This window comes from Dryobates pubescens, chromosome 29 (assembly GCF_014839835.1).
Source record: "Dryobates pubescens isolate bDryPub1 chromosome 29, bDryPub1.pri, whole genome shotgun sequence".
In the NCBI taxonomy this organism is placed as follows: Eukaryota; Metazoa; Chordata; class Aves; order Piciformes; family Picidae; genus Dryobates; species Dryobates pubescens.
The window spans coordinates 992,031-1,012,506 of record NC_071640.1 but is presented as its reverse complement, the minus strand read 5'-3'; the positions used below and the strand labels follow the sequence as shown (position 1 = coordinate 1,012,506).

The 20,476-nt window shown below is 60.0% G+C and overlaps 1 protein-coding gene across 1 annotated transcript; it reads right to left on the bottom strand.

Moving 5' to 3' along the window:
- Nucleotides 1-951: 951 nt before the first annotated feature.
- On the bottom strand, nt 952-8,470 carry PRDM12 (PR/SET domain 12). Its single transcript, XM_054174264.1, has 5 exons — nt 8,257-8,470; nt 7,194-7,384; nt 6,147-6,302; nt 2,403-2,514; nt 952-1,334 (listed from the first exon to the last, which is right to left on the bottom strand). The coding sequence occupies exons 1-5, from the start codon at nt 8,468-8,470 to the stop codon at nt 952-954; spliced, it is 1,056 nt and encodes a 351-aa protein (XP_054030239.1).
- Between the last annotated feature and the right edge of the window lie 12,006 nt (nt 8,471-20,476).

Sequence of the window (20,476 nt, the reverse complement as noted above, 5' to 3'; positions counted from 1 at the left end):
AATTAATATTAGAATGCCTTCTCTTTTGCTTCTTTAAGCTCTATGGTACACAGCCCTCCTCTCGCGTGTGGAAGGACTCCAGAGGGCGCTTAGGGTTGTCCTTGGGGACAGAGATGGTGAGGGACAGAGGTTCTCTGTCCCCAGAGGGCAGCAGCAGCCAGAATGGTCCCTCCCGCTCTGCGGGGAGCGATGCTCCCGGCGCTGGAGCAGGCAGAGCCCGGCAGAGCGCAGGGTCCTCCGCGAAACCAGCCTGCGGATGGGCATCTCCAGCTGGCACGCCATGCCCCCGGCTCTGTCCCCTCTGCCCACGGCACCGCTTGGAGGTGTCTGGTAAACCCCAGCCCGCGGCTCGGGCTGGAGGAGGGCAGGCAAGAGGGGTTTGGGGTGAAAATTTGGCCGTTTGCTAAATCAGGGCTCCTAAGGTGGGAAATGTGTCCCTTGGAAGGCAGCGCCGGGGCCAAGGGTACCCCTGGCACGAATGGGGTGGCTGCAACGGGGCCGTGCCAGCCTCTCAGCACGGCACCTGTGTCTGCTGGACACCCACTGGAGCAGATGAGGAGGGGGCAGAGCCTTTTTATCCCTGATCAAACTGTCTGTAAGCCCCAGATGCGACTCACCCATGCGCCGAGTCTGCCCCCGGAGGTGCCACTGCGTCCCTTCAGCCCTCTCCCTCCGGCAACCCCCGGGACCGGCAGCCCACCCTACGCCGATCCCACACACCAGGGGTGCACCAGCAGCCTGCAGAGCTGGGGAAGGGGGGGGGTGGGGTCCCCTCACTTCCCAAACAGCCTCCACACCCCGCGCAAGCAGCGATGCTCCCCACACAAACCAGCACCTCCCGCCTCTCTTCAGCACACCAAACGTCCCTGCCGCCTCCGCCAGGGGCCAGCTCCCCCCGGGTCACCGCACGTCTCGGCGCCGGTCCTCGCTGTCCGCGCCGCGCCAGGGCCTTCACAGCACCATGGTGGGGATGTGGTGGGCGAGGGAGGCAGGATGGGGCACGGGCAGGGCGGGCGAGTGAGCCTGCAGGGAGGCGTTGGGGGGCCGGTGCCGGGCGCTCTTCTGGTGCGCCCGCAGCCCGGCCAGCTGCGAGTAGGCACTTTGGCAAACCTGGCACTTGTAGGGGCGCTCGCCCGTGTGCAGGCGGACGTGGTTGCGCAGCGTGGAGGACTGGCTGAAGCGGCGGTTGCAGAAGCGGCAGACGAAAGGCTTGTCCAGCGTGTGGATCCGCATGTGCGAGCGCAGGTTGCTGCGGGAGTTGAAGCCCCGGTGGCAGATGACGCAGCGCATCCGCCCCGTCGTGCTGGCCCCGCTCTCCACCCCGTGGAAATCCTCTGGGGATGAGGGAACGGTAAAGGGCTCGGAAGGGACACCCCCCCGGAGATCGAGTCCAACCCCCCTCCTCCCCCCGGCCAAGCCAGGGTCACCCAGGAACGCATCCAGGTGCGTTTGGGAAGTCTCCCGAGGAGGAGGCTCCACAACCTCTCTGGGTACAACGTTGGGTGCTGCCCTCCCTCCAGCATGGCATCTGACCCCCTTCTTGACCCCCCCAAAGGTGGTGACTGCCCTAAATAACCACCCCCTGCCCCCTCGCTGGCTGCTCACCCGCAGAGGATGCCCAGGAGCAGAGGTTCCCCAGCCTGGCAGGGCAGGGTCGCAGGCTGGTACCGAGGGCTGTGGGATAGGGACAGAGCCGGGGAGTGAGGGGCAACACTCGAGACCAGCTGTCTGCCCTCTAGGTGTGCACAAAAGGCACTTTTCCCTTTCCTGGGCTGCCAGCAGAGCTGGGAGGGATGAGCACAGGAGCCCTCAGCCCCCCTGCCCTGGGCTCTGCAGCAGCACATTGTCCCTGCGCTGGTCCCAGCTTCTCCTGCTGCTCTGCTGGGCTCCAGCCTGGCTCTCTCTGACCAGGGAGAGGGCCTGGAGAGCACAGGTGGTGTCTGGGTCTTGGAGCTCTGCTGCCTGCCCTTAGAAAAGAACTTAAGAGAACCACCAAGGCAAGCAGAGAGCTGAAGCCCAGGGAGAGACAAACCTCCTACAGTGGTGATGTGGGGACAGATCTGCCAAATGCAGCGTGGGGAGGCAGGAGCTGCATCCACCCCACAGCTCCCACTGCATCAGGGCTGCCTTTCCCCCCCTGCCCTGCTCCTCCCTGCCCTCCTGGGCCAGGCAACAGCTACTGGGCACCATACCAGCAACAGTCATGGGCAAGCTGGCATGGAGGCCACCTCCCAGATTCCTGGTGACCTGCTCAAACCGTATGGATCTGTCTCATAGTTCCTGTATTTGTCCCCAGAGAGTTGAGGCATCTGACACAGCCCCTGGGACGTCCCTGCCCAGTGCCCACTCCATGGCCTCAGGGCAGGGATGCTGCACCCATGGCTGTTCCCCATGTTACCTACCATGTTTGTTCTTCTTCTGCTCCTCTTCCAGCCCTGGCACGCCTGGGATGCCCAGGAAGGTGTTGTGGGAGTTCCCATACCAGACCAGCAGCTCTTGGTCTGGAGGAATCATCTAGAAAGAGAGAAATACAGATGGAGGTGTTGGGAGAGGGGATGAGCGGCATCTGTGCCCCTTCAGCAGGTCACTTCAGCCCTGCCCTGGCCATGTCCCACCTCCTGTGAGACCCTGCTGCCATCTGGGACCTGCCAACTGCCCCCAGCAGCCCTGGGCAGGCACAGCAGGGCTGAGGCTGCAGCACTAGAGGTGCTGGCACGGCTCAGCACCCTGCACCCCCAGCGCAAACCTGCACTGGGGTCTCCCACAGGCTGGGCCACAAACAATGTGACAGGCTGCAGAGCAGAGAGACAGAGCTGGGCTCCCCAGGATGGAGGACCCAGAGGTCCCTGCAGCTCAGGGAGACAAAGACTTGGTGGCACACAGAGAAATAAACCACTCAGGGATCCATAAACTGCAGCACGGCACAAGTGACAGAGACCAAAGCAGGGAGCCACGACACAGAGCCCCTGCAGAGTGTTCCAGCTCGGGACAGAGCCCATCAGCCCCCTGCTGCTGTAGGACACGGACAGCATCTCCCACCCCAGCCCTCTGAGGGTTATGTGAGCAGCAGGAGGTGCAGATGCCCCAGCAAAGGGTTGGTGAGCCCAGGGGTGGCAGAGCTCAGCCGCTGCTACCAGCGGGCATGGGGTGGGTGCAAGGTGCTGCCCGTGTCCCACACCAAACCCATGGTGCCTGCAGAGCCCAGGAAGAGGCACAGGGCCAGGGAAGGGCCTCCCACACTCCTGCATCCCCAGTTTGATGCCACTTCTCCTCCCCTTGTTCCCCTGCTGTTCCTGCACTGCCGAGGGAACGCCGTTGGAGCCTCCATCGGCACAGCTGCTGCAGCAGGGAGGATGGAGGCTCTGCCAGGGAGGATGGAGGCTCTGCCAGGGAGGATGGAGGCTCTGCCAGGGGCTCAGATAACACCAATAACTACAGCACTTGCTAATAAAATGCACAGAGTCTGCCCTTTCCAGTCCCTAGGGTTAGAAATCTCATGAAGAAGTGAGGAAGTCAACCTCTCCCTTTCTGTCCCCAGAGCAGCCCAGGAGAAGGAAGCACAGATCACAGCTGGGATCAGATGGGCACTGGAAAGGGGCCTCACATGAAGCCCCTGAACGCAGTGGGGATTTGGACTTTGTGTTTTGAAGTGGAAAGACCTCACTGAGGCTGCAAAGCAGGGACTTGGGAAGCCAACAGCATTTAGCATCCCCAGCTGGTGCTGCTTCTCAGTGCTGTGGCTTCTTTCCCCTCTCCAAATGAGAATAGGTTTAGGTTGGATCTTAGGCAGCAACTCTTCGCTGCAAGGGTGGCAAGGCTCTGGAAGATACTCCTGGGACCCACCACAGAGGGCATGCAGCAGGCATGGGGCAGAGGGCTGTGGAAGGGAGGCAGGGGGCTGGGGGAGGTGGGGCAGGAGGTGTGAGACTCCCAGGTAGGGGATGGAGGGTGGCAGTGCCCAGGCACAAAGGTGTGCTGCTGAGGGTGGGCACGGCTACGCTCAGGCTGCGGTCCCTGTGTCCTGCCCCAGCTGCCCTTGGCTGGTGCTGAGCTGCCCATCCAGGGCCTGGGGTGAGGGAGGTGACAGGGCAGGAGAGGTCAGCAGCCAGGGGCGAGCTGCTTCAGCTCTGAGGTGCAGCATTCCTGTGCCTGTGACTGCACTTGGGGTTAAGGAGCAGAGGGAACCACACAAGGAAACTCCTCTCCTGCTTCTCCTTTGGGTTGGGTGCACAAACCCCAGGGAGTCTGAGCCAGGCCTTGGGTTTGGACTCTGTGTGTCCCCATGGGCAGATCCTTCCCCTGCCCTGTCTGGCTGTGACCCAACTCCTCTCACAGAGAGCTCCTTCTGCTCCCCCTGGCACGGAGAGATCCGCACCGGTGCAGTGGCAGCGGGAGCACAGCCAGGTGCCCACCGTGCCCAGGGAGCACAGGAGAGAGTGACAGCAGCCACCCTGCAGCCTCACTGCCACCTCTTTGGCACTCCCAACATCTCAATGCCGTTGCTTGTGCAGAGGGAATTAAACTCATCCTGCTCTGGCACTCACTGCTGCAGCCCTGGGAGCAAGCCTGTGGCTCTACCACGACTGCAGGAGACCTCCACACCTCCCCAGCACCAGCCCTGCACACACAAGCTGTGAGGAAGACTCCTCTATTGCTGATTAAACCGCGGCTACCTGGGAGGGTTTTACTTCTTTGCATAATTTAAGAGCAGTAATAAAGAGCAATTAAGCTGCTGTCACCGCAGGCACAGCTGCTCCCGGGAGCTGCGGGTCTGGGTACAGCTGAAGCCTGCAGGGGGGTGTCCAGGCTGGGGACAGCGGCACAGAAGCGCTCAGGGCTCTTGCGGTGCTGCCCGGGGAAAGGCAGCGGAGCCCCGGGAGGCACCCAGGAGTCTCCCGCAGCGGGAGAGCAGAGCTGCCCTCCCCTTCCCCTCCCACTCGCCTGTCCCATCCCACTGCGGCAGTCCCACACCCAGCCCCGGCGCTGGCTCCACGCAGGATTGGGCCATGGTCCTGTGCCATGGAACATTCCAGCGTCTGCTCCTCTGCAAGCCAGCAGAGGAGCCTGGATAGATCCAGGAGCTGCCCTTGCCCACCGAACCAGCAGGGCACTTCTCTTCCCCAGCTAAGAGCCTCACCCAGCTGCCAGGGACCCTGCACCCCGGATTGTGAGAGACTGGACCCGAGAGAGGGGCAGTGCCCCTGGCACGGGGTGGGAGAGGTCTCCTCACACGACTCTAAACCAACACCTGCCCAGGGCCACCTGCCCAGGCCACCACCTTCCTCCAGCTGCAGCAGCATGTGCTGGTGGGGACACTGCACACAGGCAGGGCTGGTCCCCTGTGCCACACCACCGGCACTGCCTGACTTGTACACACACAGCAAACCCACTGCCAGGGAGCTGGGCACCGACCTCCATCCCAGCATCTCCCAGGGGCAGCTGAGGGTACCTCCAGCCTTCACCCCACAGCCCAGCAGCCTGTGCCCAGGGACGTCCCTGGGACCCAGCACCTGCACCGGGCCAGCACCCAGCACTGCTTCACACAGGAGCACACAGATGAGCTGGTCAGGATGAGTCCCTTCCTCATAGCCCTGCTGTGGAAAGCTTGAGGCACAGCTGCACCAGCACCACTCCCTGCCCAGCTCCTTGCCTGGCTCCTATAGCCAAGACCCTCCTCTCATGATCCTTTTCCAGCCAGAGCCACTCACGACCCTCTGCCAGAGTCAGGCACAGCCTGTTCTCAGCACCTTGGCTTCACAGAACCACCCCCCCCCCACCCCACCCTCCCCCCAGGCTTTCCTCTGCTACAGAGATGCACAACATTTCCCAATTTTCAGAGCACCAAAGCCCTGCTGCTGCCCAAAGCTCCTCCTGGGCCAGGGCTGCAGCTCTGCTCATGCTTTGCACCCCACACTAAGCCCAGGCAGCAGAACCCACCCCATGATGCCCACCAAAACAGGGCAGAGGGGAGAAGAGCCCTCTGGTGCTGCCTGAGGCCTGCTCAATGAGCACTGCGGCGGCAGCCACCTGTCCCAGCAGGTCTGGGTGCCAGGGACAGCAAAGCTGCCACCCCAGCACCAGCCCAAAGCACAGGGAAGGGTCTGTGGGGTTGGGGGTCCCAGCCCTCTGCTCCTGGCCCTGCTTACCTCGATGGCCTTGTAGAAGATGCTGTTCCCGATCTGGACCACCTCCAGGTTCTGCTCCTGCTCGTTCCGTGCACATTTGATGTAGGTCATCCAGCTGCGGTGGTCCTCCTGGCTGGCATCGATGAAGTACCTCACTGTGCCATCCTCGTTGAAGACCTGGGTGGGGGAGGGAGCAGCTGCTAGAGACGCTGCCCACAACGAACACCTCCTGCCTCGGGGATAAGGTCCCTGACTGGGGACGAGCTCGCAGCCGGGGTGGCTCCAGGTCCGAGACTCTGCCGGCAGCTAGGAGCTGCCCAAACCCTTCCTGCGCCTGGTTCTGGGCCGTGTGCCTGCAGCGGGGGCGCAGAAGGCTGCTCTGCTGTCGCTGGGTGGGCACAGCTGGCTCATGCCCACCCGGCAGCTCCCTGCCTCAGTTTCCTTCTCAGCAGAGCCTCACCAGCAGCTGGGCCCCGAAGGGGCTCTCCAGCCTTCCTGCAGCTGGCTGTAGGGAGAGGACATCCCCGGGGGGAGAGGGAAGGCGCCCGGCGGCGCTGGCCCCGGGGCAAGATGCTTTTCAGGATGGCAGGAGAGGTGAAAGGAGTTTGTTAGTCATGAAATTGTGATAATAGTTCCAGAGTGTGAGTCTGACACTCAGGGACACACAAAAAGCCTGAGGAAAAGCTCTGCTAGCTGAGCACTAATGTGGGGTGTCCTGGCAGCTCAGACCCCCCCCCAAAAGCCACAGCTCCACTCGGGGTTAGCCACACCGGAGCTGGGACAAAGGGGGAGGTTCCACCCCCGTGCAGGGCAGCTGTGATCCTGCTGCATGGGACATGAGCAGCGGCTTTTTGGAGGCCCCTCCGAGAGCAGGCTGCACCCCGGGGGCTGACCTCGAGGGTCTCCTCACCCCGCCTGCCCCGGAAGAAGCCAAATCTTTGTGCGAACAGAGAAACTGAGGCACGGCACGGGTGCCCGCGGGCACAAACGCACAGGACAGAGCCCCCGGCCCCAGCACCCCGGGCCAGCCGGGACTGGGGGTACGGGGAGGGCGAGGGGCGTCGTTACCTCCCACATGAGGTTGTTGTTCTTGCACAGGTCCACATGCTCCGGGGAGATGACCCTGCCCGTGAACGGTCCCATCTCCGTGCCAGCCTTGATCCAGGTCTTGGAGAAGATGCCGAGCCCTTCCCCGGGGATGGAGCTCTGGGCGATGATCACCTCCGACGGCAGCACCAGGCTGGACAACTTCTGCACCTCTGCGGGTGGGCACAGGGCTCGCAAAAGGCACCCTCCGCCTTCCACCCCACCACCACCCCGCTCCACGGGGGAAGGACCGGGGTGCCCGGGCAGGAGGGAGAGAGCAGCGGGGACCCCCCTTCCCCCCGCTTCCCCTCCCCAAATCCCGGGACTGAGCCTTTTAAACGCCCAACCGAGCTCCTACAAAGCGGTACAAGGTCCCCCCCGGGGGCATTGAGCAGGTACCTGGGAAAAGCAGCCCGGGCTGGGCGAGGGAGCGGGGCTGAGAAAGGAGGTTAAATGGTGTCTATTTCGGCCCATCCAGCAATTTGTCATGCTGTTAAAGTGATCTGCATTCATTAAACTCAACTAGAAAGAAATTGCTAATTCTAAATTCATTAGTCCTTTAGGAATGCTGTAGCGCTACATTGTGCCTGAATGGGGCAAGGGCTTGTTTAAAAGGGCCCAGGAATTCCTCTTACAAAATGGGGAGATGAGATGGTTGACATATCGTGAATGGAAATGGAATTAGCCTTCATGGTAAATTAAGAGAGGAACAGAAATCCGAGAGGGGGAAAAGGGAGCCGGGACGCCCCGGCGATGCCGGCCCGAGAGAAAAGATATTGTGTGAATGCGGGGCGACCCCGGCCCCCCCCACCCCCGGCCCCCTCCTCAGCCCGCGGTTTAAGTGGGAACTTTCTCAGGTCAAGCCCAAGTTAACCAAATGAATTTAAAGCCCCTTCTTCCCCAGTCAACTGCTATTACACGCCTGGGGAGAGCGGGGCACCGGCGGCCGCAGCTCGCGCCGGGCACCGGGGACCCGGCCCTGGGCTCGATGTGAGGGTCCAGGGTGTCGGGGAGAGTCTGGGGGGTGTCCGGTTCTGCCACTCACCTCCGGAGAAGGACTGAGCCAGGACCTCTGCCGTGAAGGCGGTCTTGGGGCTGCTCTTCTCCTCGAAGAGCTGCTCGCCCAGGACGTTTCTCCAGCGGCCGTAGAGGAAGCTGTGGAGGATGTCGGAGGTGATCACCTCGGCCAGCGACAACCCCTGCGGCTTCAGCCCGGGCTTCAGCACCAGGGCTTCGGCCGGGAGCACCGAGCCCATCATGGGGGCGAGGCGGCGGCGGGCGGGCCGGGCTCCGTAAGGCTCGGCGGCTCCCGCCCGGCTATATATGAGCTTCATTGACCCTCCTAATTGGTTATTAATGACCTTCCCTGACGTTGTCGGAGAGACTGAGGCTGCCTGAGCCAGGCGAGCCGTCGGAGCCCCCCCCACAACCCCCTCCCCTTCCCCTCCTTCCCTCCCCTCCCCGGGGGTGGGGTGGTTGGAGGGAGGGAGTGACACGGCGAGCACATACACACATCTACACGCACATGTACACATACACACACCTACACACACAGACACACGCACCGCCTCCGACCCCCGCACCCTCGGCCCGGGCTAAGCCAAACTCAAGCACCTGCCCCCGCCCAGGGTAGGAAAAAACCACAACGAAATGCCCCCGCCGGTGCCCCACGGACAGGCCGCACCTTCGGGCACGGTCCCGCACAGCCCCACTCCCCGCACTCGTTTTGGGCTTAAAACGCGGAGCTCCGGGGCCGCTGAGCTTTACAACGAATTTGGTGGCCCCGACGCCTCCAGCCCCCGGTGCACGGCGGCGTCTGGTCCCCGAGGCCGCGGGGGAACGACCGGGGCTTCCTCCGAGGGTGCCGAACCGCCGCGGCTCCCAGCCGCCCTCCCGCACCCCCGGCCCGGAGCGCCAGTACCGGAGGCACCGGGAGGAGACGGAGCTGCTCCACCAAACCCCGAGGAGGGTCTACGAGCGCCCGGGACTGGTCCCTGCTTGCGCACAGGGCCAGGCTCGACCAGCTGGTCCCTAACACCGAATCCTCGTTGCGTTTCCCCGGCCAAAGAGGCAAAGGCCGGGAATTGCGCTCACGAGTCAAAGGGGGTGGCGAAATGGATCCCCCTCTACATCCCCGCAATGACACTTGCGTCCTGCTGCGTCCCCCCGGGCCAGATCCTCACCCCGGGGGATGCTGCACCATCTCTGGGGTCTTTGCTACCGCAGCACCCCCGGATCCGCAGCCAAAAATATCCCGCCGGCCAGACACGGTGCCAAGACCACCCTCCCCTGCCAGAGCCCTCCGAGCTCCGCAGCCAGCCCGGTCCCCAAGGAAGGCGGCACAGGAGCGATCCCCTCAAACGCGACGCTCCCTTCCCTCCGGGCCGGCAGCTTTGCCTGCTCAGCAAAGGGTTAATCTTTCCTGGATTTAAACCCAGTCCTGCTGTGTCGGAGCTTAGAGCCCTCTCCTCAGCCTTGTTCTTTTGATTTTCATGGGGACGAGGGGCTCTAAAAGGCTAGGGTGGGGGGTGGAAGAGGTGCCCCCAAATTCCTTCAGCGCGCTAAGGCCAGCTCTTGTCCCCCAAGCCCCCCAGGCAGCCCCGCTGCGTCCAAACCGCTCTAGGAGAAGGAGCCAGGCGCAGCCGGGACCCCAGCCCGCTCCCGGGTGGGTATTTTATAGGGTGAGGCTGCCGGGCGGCGCAGGGACCACCTGCAGAAAATAATGGCACAGCCCGGGGGTAAATATTTCATTAACCCGAGCAGGAAAGAGGCACAAATGTCAGGAATCAGCCCCAATCTGCAGGTTCCGAGGAGGTTTGCCCGGAGAGAGAGAGAGGCAGCGCTGCCCTAGGGAGGAGGTTACGAACCTGGCAGGCTGCGGGAGGCTTTTAACACGCAAACCAAACCAAACCAAACCAAACCAAACCAAACCAAACCAAACCAACCCAAGACAAAACAGAAGTTTGGTTTAAGGTTCGGGTTATTTTTATCTTATTTTACTTCATTTTCTTAACTTTGGCCGCGGGGGCAGTTGGGAATATTTCAGCTCTGCCCCTTGAAAACGCATCAGGTGGAAATCTTCCACCCCGCACAGCTTCTGACATCCTCCTCGGGTCGCTTTTGTTTGTTTGTTTATTTATACAAAGGAATATATCAAACCTCAAGTTATCCCGGGACGAAATTAAAATAGAGGCTCTAAAACCTCTCTTGGCGGCTTCAGTGCCGGGGGTGGGGAGGGGGCTGCGGGGAGGGGAGGGGGAAAGGAGGGGGGGAAAAAGGTAGGAGGGGAAAAAAAAAAGGTAGGGGGGTAAAAAAAAAGGGTGGGGAGGGGGAAAAAAGGTAGGGAGGAAAAAAGGTAGGGAGAAAAAAAAGGTAGGGAGAAAAAAAAAGGTAGGGAGAAAAAAAAAGGTAGGGAAGGGAGGGAAAAAGGTAGGGGAAAAAAAAAGGTAGGGGGGGAAAAAAAACCCCAAAGCAACACACAACCAAAACCCTTCCATTTTCTGCGTGGTTTTAAATATCCCCAGCTGTTTCCCAAAGCTTCTTCCCCGCTCCTCGGAAGGTGCTTTGGTGTATCCACCCCACACACACACCCTCCCTCCTTCCCTCCCTCCCTTCCTTCTCGTTTCTCTCTTCTTCTTCTTCTTCTTCTTTTTTTTTTTTAATATCGGAGCTCTCCCTCCTTTTTAACATTTAAGAGGAAACAAGTTTAATATTCATGGCTGTTAATAGAGAAGGGCCATTATCGCCGCCCCATTGTTCTGAGCCCCGCACAATGCCGCTCGTATTTTCATGTGTATATTCCCAAAGTTCCTTCTGAGCGTTTAGTGAGCACTTTAATATTCATGGGTGTTAATAGAGAAGCCCTCAGTATATTGGCATATTGTTGGGAGGTGTACATATTGGTCTGACTTTGAATAGCCACAGTCCTCTTTTCTTTTGCTCTGTTTTGCAGGGTTGATGGGCCAGGAGTAAATGGGCATTTTTTCCCCCCCGTCTCCCCCTTACAGAGAGAACATCTTTATTCCAGTCCCAGACTTTCTGGTTTCCCATTCAGGACCCTCAGAAATAATGTCAGGCAGAAGAAAAGTGGAGCAAATCAATCTTTCATGGTCTTTTTGAGACCAATTTGACATCCATGGACTCTTCTTTTCTTTCACAGCCTACAAGGGGATGGTCAGGATCTGGACAAGGTTGGGGTCTGATGAGGGGAGACATGGGATCATAATGCAGCAAAGAGAGAAAAGAAAAGCAAAACAAGAAAAGATTGCAGGGATGGGGTGATGGAGGAAAAATGAGGGTGAATGACAGTGCAAGAAAGGAGATTAGAGCCCAGCAGCTGCTTTTTGGGGGGCGGGGGGGAGGGGGGGAGCTCTCTCCCCTCTTCCAGCCCTTCCCATGAATAGGATTTGAACAGAGCGGAGATTGATTTATAGTTATTGCAGTTGAACATTTATTGCTCTTAAAGAGTGGCGGGGAGAAAAGAGAGAAAAGGGGTTTGAAAAGCTCCTTTCTGTATTAAAGAGGTATCAAATGAAGACTGCTGAGATAATATACAGTGGCCAATGGGAATTTGATTTGCTTTAAAATTTAACTCTTGTGGGGCCGCCGCCGAGGGACGGGGCTGGGAACGGGACTGGGGCCGGGGCCGCGGCCGGGCGCTGCCATCCGACGTTCGTTTCTGTACCGCTGCAAACTGCCCGCTGCGACCGAAAAGATCCTCCCGGGCGCGGCTGCTGCCGCAGCATAATGACAATAATTAATATCATTTCTGCCTTATTGCGAATTATTGATTTTAAATTTTTTGTTTGTTTGTTTGTTCGTGGGGGTTTTTGTCTGTGAGGGAGGGGTGAAGGCAGGAGGGATGCGGCGCTAAGAAACAACCTGCTCCGGGAAGAGCGGAGCTGAGTTTTCCTGCCCTGAACACGGAGGTTTCTCCTCTCCGGCAGCAGAAACGCGATCGCAGCCGAGTCCCCCCGGGCGCAGAAAGGAGCCCATTGTTCAGTGGGGTTCTAGAAATACATTTTTAGCGGTGATTGAAAGCTCCCTTCTCGTTTGAACTCGAGAAGAAAGTCCCTGGCAGGGAAGAGCATCCCCCCCCTTCCCCCCCCCCCCCCCGCTTCCCTCTGCCCCAACATCTGTTTGGAGCAATCCAGGCTCTAGGGCAGAGCCGGGCTTTGCCCCCTCCCAAAGTCATTAAAAAGATATTAGTTGAGCTGAGAAAAGTCCAGCGCAGCCCCCCCGGACCCGCGGTGGTGTGTGTGTCATTAAAGGCGAATTGGGATTTGCCAGAGCTAATACCAGGCGAAGGGACGCGCGGGGTCCGAGTTGAAAAGCTCCGCGCTGCCGGCCGCCCCCCGCCCGCTGCCCGGCGCCCCGGAGCCCGAGGCCGGCGAGGCGCTGCCGGTCCGACCTCATCACCTGCCCCGAGCGCCCCGCCGAGCGCCGCGGGAAGGAAGGGCAGCGGCGGCCGGAGCCGGGCTGCGGGCAGGGGCTCTCAGCTGCTCCGGCTGCAGCCCCCGCACCTCCGCGCCGGCTGCAAGTGCCCCGGGAGCCGGAGGGAAGGCGGGGATGGCGGGGGGAGCGGGCAGGAGGGATCATGGCAGCCCCGCGGGTGCCGGGGAGCCGGGGCAGGAGGGATCATTGCACCCCTGCGGCTGCCGCAGGAGCCAGGCGCCTCCGAAGTTGCTAAATGTGTCATTTATTAAAGCATTCAGGGGGCTTTTCTTTGGCGTTTGCTTGCAAACTCACAAAGGCCGAGCTGCTGTTTGGGGGTCTTTTCTGATGGAAAAAGGGCTCGGAGACCCCCGGCACAAAAGAAATCCTGGCAGTGTTTTCAATGGCCGGGACTCAATGAGGGGGACCCTGTGCGCAGCGGGCGGGGGCGAGGGGCCGCCCGGTGCTGCCTGAAAGGCAGGCCTGAATGTAATGGGGAGATCTGCGTTTATTTGTTGGGATCACATTTAATTAGCTTAGTACAACCCTTGAAAGACAAAGGGACCTCAATCTGGATCCAATCTGAAGCTCGTTTGGAGAGCGAGGGCTCCTGGAAAAGTCAAAAGAGAGAAAGGAGAAAGAAAGGGGAGGCTGGGAGAGAAAGGGGCTGGGGGCCCAGCCAGGTGACTGGCACGCGTGAAACAAGGGGGCCTTTTGGGCACAAGGCAGGGCTCAAAAGGGAGGGAGGAAAATAGCCTCTTCCTCAGGTTTTACCTACTTAAACCCCCTGAAGGGGCCGGAGCTGAAAAGCCTCAATAGGGGCTAAGGAGGCTGCAAAGCAAACAGTGGAGCTGGAGAGGGGGCTCCGGCCCTGCCGCCGCCGCAGTTGGCAGCGCTCGCTTATGGGAATGTCCCCAAATGTTACCTGCGCCGGAGCGGGAGGCGTGGGGGGACGAGGGGATGATGCTCCTGGACTGGGGAGTTCAGTGGGTTGTTTGCTTCCCCCTGTCCCCTCCACAGAGTGGGACCCCCCCCCTCCGCCCAGAGCCTCCACCCCATCCTTTGTACCCCACACAGCACCTCTGCCCCGCTGCTTGAGGTCCTGGATGGCCTGGAGCACCGAGAAGAGGTCCCCATGGATGCACCCCTCAGTCTAGGGCAGCCCCCTTCCCTGTTCCAACACAGGGCACACAGAGGTGGGTGGCACGGAGGACGTGCTGCCACCTCCCCAGGGACAAAAAGAAGGACAGAGGCTGTCCCCAGGATGGAGCTGAAGGGATCCTTATCCCCCTCCAAATCTCTCTCTGTCTGTCCCTGCTTTCCTTTAAGGGACAGCAGGGAGGGTTTGGGGTGCCCCTGAGCTGTGCTGACCCCTGGGTGGGTGCCTGGCAGCTCCGGGCAGGGGGGGTTTGGTGTGGGGGAGCTGTGACCCTCCCCGTCAGCGCCGCAGGCCCTCGGAACCCGGCGGATGATTGCGCAGCTCGCAGAGGAGCTCCGGGGCTTTATTTGCCTCCATTTCACTCTGCGGGAGGCCGCGGAGCGAGCGGAGATGCTGAGTGCTCTTCCCTCTCCTCTCCCTCCCGTTCTTGCCTTTTTTTTCCTTGCCTTTTTTTTCCCTTTTTAAGCACCAGTTCCAGGCTTATCTTTGCGAGGGGTCACAGAGCACAAAAGCAAACAGGGGAGGAAAGAAAAAGCATCACCTTCCCTGCTGCCTCCGACTGCTCCAGGCTGCATCCGTCTGCTTGGCAGGGCTCAGGAGACCCCAAACGGACCCTGGCTGTGGCAAATCCTGGGGGCTGCTCCTTGGCCACCTCTGTGGTGCTGCAGCTTGGCCAGCAGGGCCGGGGGCACCAGGCAGCACCCACCGAGGCAGCCCTGGCACCCTGGGGCCCTGGCTGAGCTGCTGGGAAATGCTGAGGGCAAAACAACCTCCCAGGAGGGTTCCTGCCCGTGACCAGACGTGATGGCCGGGGGTGAGCAACCTCCTTGGAGCAGTGGAGTGCTCCCAGGGAGTCCTGGGGAGGCTGGGCTGAGGGGACCAACCTCAGCCCCTGCTTGCTTTCCTTCACCTCCGAGGTGTCTGCAGCCCAGGCTGGATGCCAGAGGTGCTTCCCAAGTTACAGCATCCTCCTGGAGCACGCAGAGCAGGAGGCAGTGAGGGGGGACTTGGACTGGAGAAGCAGGGAAACCTCTGCACCTTTTCCTGTCCCCTGGCAGTGAGCTGGGGCTGGGACAGTCCTGTCCCACCACCACCTCCTGCATTCCAGCACTCTCTGCAGCACCTTACCACTATCACTTCTGTATCCCACCCCCCTCTCTCCCACATCCCACCCCCCTCTCTTCTGCAGCAGCAGATCCAGCTGCCAGACTGGGACCCACAGTGGAGACTGCTCTGAGACAGGGCCTGGAGAAAGGCAGCAGCCAGGGCAGGGTGAGCTGCCCAGGAGGAAGGGGGTGGGGTGTGTGGATGAGCCCCACTGCTCCTCTCTCTGCTCCCCATGCTGGCTGTGCTGCTCCATGGGCTGACTGCCACGGGGGGGACTGCAGGAGCCAACCTCAGGAGGTGGCAGCTAAGGCTGGGCAGAGCTGGGATCCAAGTGCTCAGCCACAGCCTCCATGGAGCACAGCCCAAGAGCGGCAGGAGCCGGGGGGGGGGTGGAGAAGCAGCAGCCTGGGCAGGACCTCACAGCCACCTATCTGTGTGTCCAGAAGCTCCATGTTCCATCTCCCAAGCCCTCCCTCCAACCACACTGCCTGGCACCCAGCTTACAGTAACTGTGCTGCTGCTTTGATGCAATTAAATATTTAAGACTTGGAGAATTAAACCCAAGCCCCACGCCTGCTTGTCTCTTTCAATAACCGCTCTGGGTTCGCTCTCCACGGCCATAATGTGCTTGGTGCTCAGAGCAGGCACAATTAAAGTATTTGTGACTGTCTTCAAGTCTCTCCTCTGCTCCCAGAAGAGCCTTTGCCTGCTCAAGACACCCCGAGTGCAGAGCACAGGAGAGCACCGAGGGCACGGCGAGCCCAGAGAGGGGCTCTGGGGCTGGGGCTTCTCAGGCTGCTGCTCAGAAATGGTTTGCAGAAGGACCACGGCAAAGGTCTGCTTGGAAATGAGTCTCTGAGCCTGCAGGGTGAGCTGGGTGCCACCCAGCCTGGGGGGACAGAGGTGCTCGTACCCTGCCGTGAAAGGTGCACCACGGGACAGAGCTGTGCTGTGGGGAGCGAAGCTGCTGTGTGCCTGAGCCAAGGCAGCAGGAGAAGGATGGTGCTGGAAGGAAGGAATTCGATTTGCAGAAGACAGGAAAGAGCTGGAGCCCAGGAGCCAGGGCTGGGGACCTCCTGCCAGGGCACTCACCTGGGATGGACTTGTGGTGATGCAGAGGCAGAGCCTTCCCTCTCCTGTGGGAGCTCCTCGCTGGCCTCCTGGGCATGGCCCTGTGCTGGGAGCTGGTCCCCTGCAAGGTGGAAAAGGCTGCACTGTCCCCACCACCATTCATGGACCCCAGAGCCCCAGACATGCCCCACATCACACCAGCACCTTGGGGACCTGTCCTGCTCCTTGCAGGGTGCAGTTCCTGCCCCGGGGCAGCCAAACTCTCCCTGCCACAGAAACTCAGTCGCTGCCTCCTCCACCTGCCTGGGGATGGAACTTGCCCGGAGCGGAGCAGGAGCCTCGGTTCCTCTCGAAGAGCACAGACTTGGCCTGGAGGCACCACAGCAGCTCCGGGGCCAGAAGACACCAGGAGCTGCCTACAGACCTGGGAGAGAAAGGTGAGGTGCTCTGGGGAGGGACTGACCACCGCAGCAGCCCCCAGGACCCCCTGGACAGCCAGAGGCCAGGCTGGAGCAGGGTTTGGAGTAGCCCAGAGCTCAGCAGCTCCTCGGGAGGTGCCAAGGTGTCTCTTCCCCTCCTGCCCTGCCCCTCTCCAGCCCACCGCGGGCTCGCAGCAGCAGAAGTTTAATGGCTGTGGCCCCTCCACCCCGGGCAGGCAGCAGTAATGGAGAGCAAATTGCTGAACTTGGGAACGTTTCAAGCACTTTATCCTCGCAGGCCACCAGACTGCTGCCGAACCCCCAGCTCTGCAGGCACCATCTTAATGGCAGGCCAAATTTCCAAAGGCTTGCAAACTATTTTCTTCTGCTGCCCCACCCCCCCAATAAAAGGTTGCATCAGAAGGAGATACTTCCATAATTTATAGTGGGGGGAATCTCACAGGGGAGAGTCTCTCATCTGTACTTACAGATACATTTGAGGAAATGCATCCCCCCCCAGCCCCACGCCATTTACGACCCCTGGCACGAGCTGTAATGCTCAGAGTCTTCAATTAAGGGACACCTTTGGGTTCATTATCACACAATTGCTCCCTGTGAACCATGCCAAATGCTGTTTTGGCACAGAGCTTGGGAGATGAATTAGAAGGAAGTCTTCTCGGTAATGCCCTCTCCCAATTCCCAGCAGCAGCCTTTATGCCCTCCTCCAGCCATCTTTTTTTTCCTTCCCCCCCTCTCCCCTCTTTCCAAGTGGCTTTTACTATCCCATCTCTCACTGTCTCTCTTGATTCTCTGGAGGTATATTTAGAGATGCTGCATCTCCTTTTCTTCCGGCTCTCAACATGCCTCCAGCCCTCGGCTCTGCAGATGGGATCCTGGCTGCCTCCTCCCCGCCCCATCTGTGAGCCCCTGCAGCTGGCTGGGCAGCAGAGTCGGGCTGGGGGGGCACAAGCCTCACATCTCCTCAGGAAAAGGAGCTCTGGAGGAGATAGGGCCAGGGAGTCAGTGAATGGGTTGGGTTGGAAGGCAGCCTGAGGATCAGCCAGCTCCAACCCCCTGCCATGGGCAGGGACACCTCCCACCAGCCCAGCTTGCTCAGGGCCTCATCCAGCCTGGCCTTGATCAGCTCCAGGCAGGGGGCATGCACAGCCCCCCCCCGCCCCAGGCAACCTGTTCCAGGGTCTGCCACCCTCACTGTAAGATCTTCATCTCCAAACTCAGCCTGGCTACAACCAGAAGTTACTGCTCCATAACAGATCTAAGGATGAGGATGGTCCCAGCTCCAGGGACCCTGTTTGAAAGGCAGCTGCAGGGTAGGAGCAAATCCTGGATGGGTTCAGCCCCAAAGCTGTAGAAAAGCAGCAGGTTCAGAGGATTGAATCCCCAGGGCTGGAGGTGTTTCCAAGGGGCAGAGGTGCTGAGGGCCATGGCTTAACCCCAGCCTTGGGAGAGTTGGAGAATGGTTGGCCTGGAGGATCTCAAAAGGCTTTTCCAACTGAAACCAGCCAGAGACTCTGTGATTAAAAGCAGGGCCTCTGGCTCATGGATCCTCCTGGCCCCCAAAGCCACCATTCCAGCAGCTGCCTGCTGCAATCTTCCCTGCCAGGGTGCCAAGGGACACTGGGATGGGGCTAGACTGGAGCTCAGGAACTATTTCTTCACTGGAAGGGCTCCCAAACCTCGGAAGGGTCTGCCCAGGGAGCCCCCACCCCTGGGGGTGCTCAAGCAGCCTGAGGACCTGGGGCTTAGGGCCAGGGTTGAGTGGTGACCCTGCTGGGCTGAGGGGGGCACTGGCTGAACTTGGGAGGTCTCTTCCACCCAGATCTATTCTGTGCTTCTGTGGCACTCCACAGGGTTTCCCTAGAAGCAAGGCTCAAGCTGACTTGGCTGACATCTGGGGTGAGAGCACCACAGAACTGGTTTGGCTGGAAGAGACCTTTGAGATCACTGAGTCCGACCCCAGACCCAGCACTACCGAGTCTGGTGCTGAACCATGGCCCCAGCACCACACCTACAGCCATGGGGGCTGCACCACTGCCCTGGGCAGCCTGCTCCAGGCCTTGACAAGCCTCTCAGGGAAGAAATTGATCCCCATGCCCAACCTAAACCTCCCCTGAGGCAACTGGAGGCCGTTGCCTCTTGTCCTCTCTCTCATTACCTGTGAGAAGAGACCAACCCCCAGCTGGCTCTGGGCTGCTTTCAGGGAGCTGCAGAGCAAGGAGGTCTCCCCTCAGCCTTGTCACCTCCACACTGAACCCCCCCAGCTCCCCAGCCCTGTTCTCCAGGCCCTTCCCCAGCCTCGGAGACCTTCTCTGGACCTGCTCCTGGTGCCAAAGGGAGGAAGCAGAGCGAAGTGGCCAGGGCAGGGGGACAGAAAAGGGGCTGGGCATGGGTGGAAGGTGGTGGGCAGGCAGAGAAGGAATCAGAATCACAAAACCATAGAATCAGCCAGGTTGGAAAAGACCTCAGAGCTCATCAAGTCCAAGCTGTCACCCAGCACCTCCTGGCTAACCCAACCCTGGCTCCAAGTGCCACCTCCAAGCCTCGTTTGGACGCCTCCAGGGATGGGGACTCCACCACCTCGCTGGGCAGCACAGCCCAGTGAAGGGAGCAGAAGCAGGCAAGGCAAATTCTTCAGCCCCAGGACAGCCTGGGGGGGGTTTATTTGTCCAGAGTGTAAAAGGCAGCTGCCAGAGCAACACAAACAGCGCTGCCTGTGCCACCCAGCACCCTCTGCCTGCTCCTCTTCCTCTGAGGCCTTCCAAGCATCAAGGAAAAAGAAACCAAAACAACAACAAAAAACAACAACAAAAAACCCAAACAATATCCACCCCCCCCCAAACAACCAACATCCAACCCCCCCAAACCCCAACATCCAACCCCCCAACCCCCCAACATCCAACCCCCCCCAACCCAACATCCAACCCCCCCCAACCCCCCAACATCCAACCCCCCCAAACCCCAACATCCAACCCCCCAACCCACCCAACATCCAACCCCCCCCAACCAACCAACATCCAACCCCCCCAAAATCCACCCCCCCCAACCAACCAACATCCAACCCCCCCCAAACCACCAACATCCAACCCCCCAAACCACCAACATCCAAGCCCCCCAACCCACCAACATCCAACCCCCCCAACCCACCAACATCCAACCCCCCAAACCCCAACATCCAACCCCCCCAACCCACCAACATCCAACCCCCCCAACCCACCAACATCCAACCCCCCCCAAACCCCAACATCCAACCCCCCCCAAACCCCAACATCCAACCCCCCCAACCCACCCAACATCCAACCCCCCAACCCACCAACATCCAACCCCCCCCAAACCAACATCCAACCCCCCCAACCCCCCAACATCCAACCCCCCACCCCACCAACATCCAACCCAATAAACCTCCAAACCAACCCAGGACATCTTCAGCACATTCCCAGCAGGAAGGGGGGGTCGGGGGGGGGGGTGTAAATAAAAGCTTTGCTTTGGGGGCTTTGGCTTCTTCTCTTTCTCCTTTAAAAGCTACCAGTTTGGGCTCTCTGCAGGAGGAACAACCCAGCAGCACCCTGGGCCAGCACCGAGCAGCCCAGAGGAGCAGGAGGCTAAAACCATCTCATCCCTTTTATTAGAGCCAGGCCCTGGCACGGGGGGGGGGAGGGCGGGGGGGGAACCAGGTCTCTAAAGGTCATTTGACAAATATTAGATAACAAAAGAAAACAACAAAAAAACAACCAAAAAATAGAGATTTCAAATGGAAATTCAACCTCCCCCCCCCAAAAAAAAACAACCACCCCCCAGCCCCCCCCGAGGCAAAATGAGACCACAGCAACAGCAGCACCTCCCTGGGATGCACAAACAGCCCCTCCCAGCTTTGCTTTTTGGTCCCCCCCCCCCCCCCCCCCCCCCCCGTTTGAGTCTGCTCCACAGGGCTTGGGGGTTTGATTGATTTATTGATTAGCTATTTAGTTATGATTATTTTTAGGGGGTTAAAGGCTCATTTTCCTATCAAAAAAATAACAACTTTTTGCCTATGGCTGAGAGGAGAGGAACCCCCAACC